Consider the following 6,273-nt stretch of genomic DNA (forward strand, 5'->3'; position numbering starts at 1 on the left):
CCATAGCCTACAGCATGAAATTTCCTCACACTTATAACAAAACCTCTTACCTTTATCCTCACAAATGCCCTTCGGATCAGTTTGCCACAGTGCTACTGATTCAACAGGGCATCTAAACACCTTTGCGTGAAGCATCACCCAACTTGACAAATGCATGCTTTCCTGCCACTGTCACAAATGATTTGTTATAAAGTTGGGACAGTTTCAAAAATCACAGCAGCAAAAAGCAACCAGAATATTGTACAGTACTCACTGATAACCATACTATAAGGAATATATCTTCACTTGCCACCTGCCACAGTAACAGCATGACCAAAACCAGAGATAGCTTATTCACCAGTGCCAGAGTGGAGTCATTAGCTGACATCAAAAGGAATGGACAAAAGCAAAGCCAGAGATGTCTCTGCTGAACATACTCTCAAAAACAAGAACTGGAGCAAGCTCTCTTGAGGAGTTACCTGCAAAATGATGCAACACCTCCATCACATTAGGAATTAGAGCTACAATAAAGACAGCATTTCACAAGTCTCCCTATCAAGCTAGTGTAATTGCGGTATTTGAGGCTAAGTTATGTGCTGTTCTGTAACTTGGAGGTCTCTGTGCTCAGAGGTGGGCTTGGCATGGGGATTTCCACAGACAGAGGTGTATTTTGGATAGTGCTGGATGCCCAGAGAAAGTCTGGAAGACAAGGCTCTGCCCACTCTCCTAGGGGCTGCCAATTCCATCAGGGTATAATGGTTTGCTTTGACTTTGCTCTCAGCTGAACAGACGCAGAGTCAGAAGCGCCAGAACATTTGTGTGTGGAGCATGTGAATCAGCAGCACTCTTTTTCCCTGGTGAAGCTTACTGGGTTATAAAGAGCAATTCAGCCGAGGTCTGCTGAAGAAAAAAGGAGAAGTAGACATCTTCCTCTGCTTGCCACGTAACACAGAGGGGATTGCTAACATCAACTGAACTCACTGACCAGTTGATGTCACTTAACTTTCTGTTAATTTCAGTCAATGTCAGTTAAAACTCCCTGGGGTTTGTCCTAACATTTCCTTTGTTTGGTCAAAACCATCTTGGCTTTGCTTCTGACAAATTAAATGATACTAAGTAATTTTTGAATACAATTTGTTAATCCCACCGAGACATGATCTATTTCACTATGTTTGTAACATCTGATTTTACCTTTTCCTCACAGAAATCAAAAGAATGTCACTTACCAATTACTTTCCTATGCAAACAAGTTTGAACTTGTACACAGTGGAAGAGGCTTGGAGAGGTACATTTACTGAACTTGTTTTAGTACAATACCAACTTTCCCATTTTCAGACAACCATGAGACTCTTCTTCTTTAACAGATTTGTCATTTTAATAAGAGCACTGTGGCTTTTATTACTCATAGTAAGACTTCAAGGACTGGTTTACACTGTTATTTTTATATCAAATATTATCAAATATCCCTCATCAGTTTCAGCCCTGTTTCATAGTTTCAAAAAAATCATACTACTTTTCACTTGTCTTGCATCATCAAAAGTATCAAATGTTCTCAAAGGCCTGCAGTGTATCTTCTTACTAGCTGTGCTTTGGTCTTCACTGTAAACGGATCTTCCCCCATCTTTATGGCTAAGAATGAAGGCTTTAGTTAGATTTTTTTAAACCCTGTCTCGACAGTTTTCCACAGAACACCCACTATACAAAGAACCTCAGTCTTCGGCCAACCCAAGTTTATGAATGGCCACATTGTACACCGCATTCTTAGGTCTTCCTTCTTCCAGGGCGCTAGAAGCTGAGGGTTCACGACAGAAGAGGCACGGATGAAACCCCCAGCCCGCCGGTTCCCACCGGAGGGGCTTCCTGCCCTTCCCCACCCGCTGCCCCCTGGTTCTGGAGGACACCGGCACGGGCCGCCGCCGCCGAGCTCCATGGCGACACTTCTCTCAGGGAGCCCGCACGGCCGTTCCGTTAACCGTCTCGGCTCACGCCTCCGGCCCGCATCCCTCCCCTCCCCGCCGCAGGCGGGCGGGCGGCAGCGAGCAGAGCAGGAAGCCCCCGTCCCGGCTGCCGCCCACTGCCACATCACCACGGCGCTCGACCGCGTCTTCCTTCCAAGCCCTCTCAGCTCCGCACGCCCCGCTCGCCCACCTGCCCACGGGGGCACCGCTCCCCGCACACCAGCTCACCCAGTTCGGCATCCTGTTGCTCAGCTTGACTTTCTTGCACTGGCTCTCGGGCAGTTCCATGGCCGCGGAGGAACAGCAACGGAAGGAAGGGAGAAGAAGGAGAACACACCTTCCCCACTGATGCTAGGTGTGGGTGAAGCCGCAGCAGCAGCCGAGGCGCTGTGCCGTGTACGCGTCCCCGCCCGCGGCTCGGCCAAAGGTGGTGCAGGGCGGAGCTGCGTACCGGCACCAAGAGTTGGGGGGAGCACAGGAGTCCCCACGCGCCTGCGCCGCGCCATGACGCGAGGCAGGGTGGGCGGTAGCTGCGGCTCGCAGACACTTCCGCTGATGGCGGCCTGGGGTGCCGGGGGCTGTCCCTATCGGGTGCTGACCCGGGCTGCGGCGGGCACCCGTCACCCAGGGACTCTCAGCTCCTGGGAAGAAGGCCGACATCCCTCAGGAACAGTTGGGGAGTGGGACTAAGCGGCCGATACATTTTATGTGACAGGGACAAGCTAAAGACGTCGCCTGAGCAAGGCACCCTCTCCCCTGTCTTTGAGGAGTGACAGGGCTTCGCTGCAAAGCCTTATCTTGGAGGTGATGAAACGCTGAGAAACAACAGTGTAGCCAGGAGTGACTTGGAAGGCAAGGATTGCGTTAATTAAATCTCCCACCTTACAAGGAGTCCAACAAAGCTAATTCTGTGCTGCGTTCTAGGAAATCTCTTACACTGCATTTGGAACAAGAAGTTCTTGGATTCTAGCTTCCAGACAGGAACTGCTTTAGCAATCAGGTGCTAATCTTGAGGTGGAGATGGTGTTATATTAACGGGGGTTACTTTTGCTGTATAAATATTAGTCCATTTATATCAGTTCCAGAAAGTAATTGCCTTAGCACTAAAGTGCTAATCTTAAGGTGGAAATGGTGCTGCGCTAATACAAGTTCCATTTACTGTAAAAATATTAGCCTATTTACAGTCTGTCTGTAGATTGTTTGTTCTCTGACAGTTTACACAGGAAATAAAAAGATCTTTGTGGTTGAATTTTTACTCCTGCTCTATCAGAAAGACATTCTTCCAAAGATACTAATGTGTTGGTTTTAAAGCATATCTTGAAATTCAGATTAAAAGCTTATCGTCCTTATGCAAGGTAGATGACCTCCCAGAAATCAAGAAAAATAATTAGAAATGCTGCCAGGCAATTTGAAGGTCAGATAGAATTTATACAACCATTGCAGTTACTTATTTAGGCTTGACTTGAATGACAAAGTTGTAAAGCATGCAGCCCAGCAAGTAACTGCAACTGGAAGCGCCTGGCTGCCTTCTGACCATGGCAACCAACAGCAGAAGCAGGACCTGAATTTTACTGAGCAGAACCTCTCATGCAATGCTCTCCCAAGCATGGAAAGAGAGCTAGTATACTGCCCTGCAAAAGGGAGCTGAGAGCTTTCCCTGTTCACTATTCAGTTATGCCTAAAGCACACTTGGTTAACTGTGCATTGTGCAACATTGCTTTACACAGCTTGGGTTACTCTAAATGTTATTTGCAATCACAATCCTTTTAAAATTCTACTGTTATTTATCCTAACTGTGCTGATAGAGATTGTTGCTCATGCGTTTTGCCTCTATAGCATCTTAACCTCCTTTGCCTATTAAAGAGGGAGATGAAAAGAGTATTTTTTAAACATAGGAAGAATATGTATGTTAATTTATAAAAAAAAAAACCCACAACTAACTGGGGACAAATAGCCTATGAATTCTTTGTAAGGTTATGCGTAAGTTTTGCATGGCTATTAAGGTGTAAGTGCCAGTTCTATTTTCCTGAAATCTTTCATGGTGGATCAATTACAGTATCCAAGCCAGGTGTTTTCTGAACTTCAGAAGAAAATTTCTGTGGGCCCTTAGTGAAATCCAAATCAATAATCAATCTCTGATGAGTTGCTGTTATTTCTTAATCTGCTTTCTGAGTTAAAAAACCATTCTCATGACAGCATGTTCTCTTGCAACCCTTCTCTATGGTGCTGATGTGCTACATGCCTGTGCTCTATTAAAGTCTGGTAAGAGAATGATGGCAAAAATTCTGTCATGAGCTAAATCTTTGGCTAGTCTGAGCTCTACGAAAGAACCACTCTGTCTCTGGAAGAACAACTGGGATGTAGTATTCTTGGGTTGATTGTGATGTTGCATACTTCTGCCAAACATCTACTCTGTAAAATGACCATAATAAATTTGCATTTAATGTTCTTGCAGGAGCAACAAAAACAAAGCATCCACTACTATTGTGTTTAATTTTAAAAGGGTAAATTGTATTAAAATTGAGGTACTTGTTAAAAAGAAATTGCTAGAATCTTCATAGAGAGCATAGGAACTCATTAAAGAACTGTGTTAGATTCTGATTGGAAGATTGGTAAGAACAGGCTTTGAACACAGATAACTTAGACAAAGCAGCCTGCAGCCACGTAATACCACTGAAGAAGGACTGACAGCCTAGTGCAAATTCAACATATGGGCGTGCTGACCAGGGAAATCCTTTCAATTCTACATAGGGGTAATGCCATAGAAAATAAGTCTAAATATGTCAGTTGAAACAACAGATCTAAATCAAACTTAAGTATGTTAAAAAATAGACAAGATTATTTTGAGTAGCTTCCAGACACCAATTATAACATAAAAGGAATGTCTGAATTAGACTTGACTACAGACTGAAGACAAAGTATTCTGTTGTTCAAGTCTGACCATCTACTTGTATGTGATGGATATGCAAATGTCTTACCTATAAATACTATCTTTAAGGTCCATGTTATTTTATTTATAGGAAGAAAATATTAATGAAGCATTCTCTAGAATCCACTTTCTGTAGTCACTTTCAATGAGAAATTAGAGTAGAAATGCCTTTAATACTGGAATTGCTCCTCTGGTAAACATTCTGATCAAGTTTTAATGATATCATGTCATGTAAAGATGCATCTGTACCCCCAGCAGTGTAACTCAGGTGGTCATGCAGGCTGGCTGCAGTTTTCTTGGTTTTGTTGGTTTGGGTTTTTTTGAGAGATGTCATCTTCAATATAGATCCTGTTGCCTACACAGAAAAGATTTATCACTGTTCTGTCAGCATTGTTTCCAAACTTTATTTCTCACATAAATAATTCTTCTTTTGATGCCATTCTGGTGAGAACTTCAGAACACCTTTTAAAGAGATTAAGCATTTTGTTCAAGCTCTTCTCGAGTATTTTTTGCAACTGGAATTAGGACCATGAAGCAATCTCAAATGGCTCTTAACCATACATTCCTTATTCAGTGGTCTCCTGTTGGAAGTGGTATTTTTCTTCAGTCACCAGGCTTGTGTAGTGGAAAAGATGACCACCAAAGCACCTTTAGATTGACAAAATTAATGTGTGGATACTCGCTTGTAATGCACCTTGGGTTGCAGACAAGATATGCTCATCTACACACAAAATATGCAAATACAGGAAGACCTGTATAACTCCCATATTTGAGAAAGATGGGAATAGAGGAGGTATTTCAGGGAACCCATTCTCTGTCTTTCACAAAAGCTTTTATTAAATTATTTAATATTTGGACTGATACACATGTCCAGCAGAACAATCTGGCCCAGGTGCTCAAAGAAGCCACAGAAAGATCAGCTGAAATGCTAATAAAACCTTAGGTGATGGGAATTTGTTTTCTGACATACTGCTGAATGTTCAACTCAGATTTCTTTTCATGTCCCACAATACTAAGGATTAAAGCTCTCTTCCCAATTATATTACGAAATCTGCTGAGTTTGCTCTTTAGACGTATAAACTCACTCCATGTGCTGTCAGTGTTCAGAATGAAGTGATCTGTTTTGGCCAGCAGTGAAAGTTGATGGTTCGTGGCTAGTTCCAGGTAATACACTGCTGTCTTTGACAAAGTACAAGAGAGGTAGATTGAGGAAGGTACTGGCTAGCAAAGGGAGACAGCAAGGGGCAGTGGCGATACTAGAACTTCGGCTTAAAATTCCCTCTGGGTTCACGGAGTGCTCACTTTGCAAAGTTAAGTAAAATATGTTAATAGTGACAGGGGTAGAGCAAAAGCGCATAGTGCGCAATTTTGAAAAAGCTGATCCTCAGGCTCCACGTTTTGCACTGC

General features: G+C 43.3%; 1 protein-coding gene across 2 annotated transcripts in view; it reads right to left on the minus strand.

Annotated features, from left to right (window-relative positions):
* The window catches only part of PAPSS1 (3'-phosphoadenosine 5'-phosphosulfate synthase 1), a 44,892-nt gene extending 42,485 nt beyond the window's left edge, over positions 1–2,407 (minus strand). Inside the window, exon 1 of one of the 2 annotated variants that reach the window (XM_031048512.2) lies at positions 1,676–1,774. In XM_031048512.2, the coding sequence (XP_030904372.2) occupies positions 1,676–1,738 (63 nt within the window). In that variant the 5' untranslated portion in view covers positions 1,739–1,774. Of the gene's footprint in view, positions 1–1,675; positions 1,775–2,165 lie in introns of those variants that run through there. The other variant, XM_005148635.4, reaches the window with a different exon arrangement.
* Positions 2,408–6,273: the final 3,866 nt, after the last annotated feature.

The sequence above is a fragment of the Melopsittacus undulatus genome, chromosome 7, assembly GCF_012275295.1.
Source record: "Melopsittacus undulatus isolate bMelUnd1 chromosome 7, bMelUnd1.mat.Z, whole genome shotgun sequence".
NCBI lineage: Eukaryota > Metazoa > Chordata > Aves > Psittaciformes > Psittaculidae > Melopsittacus > Melopsittacus undulatus.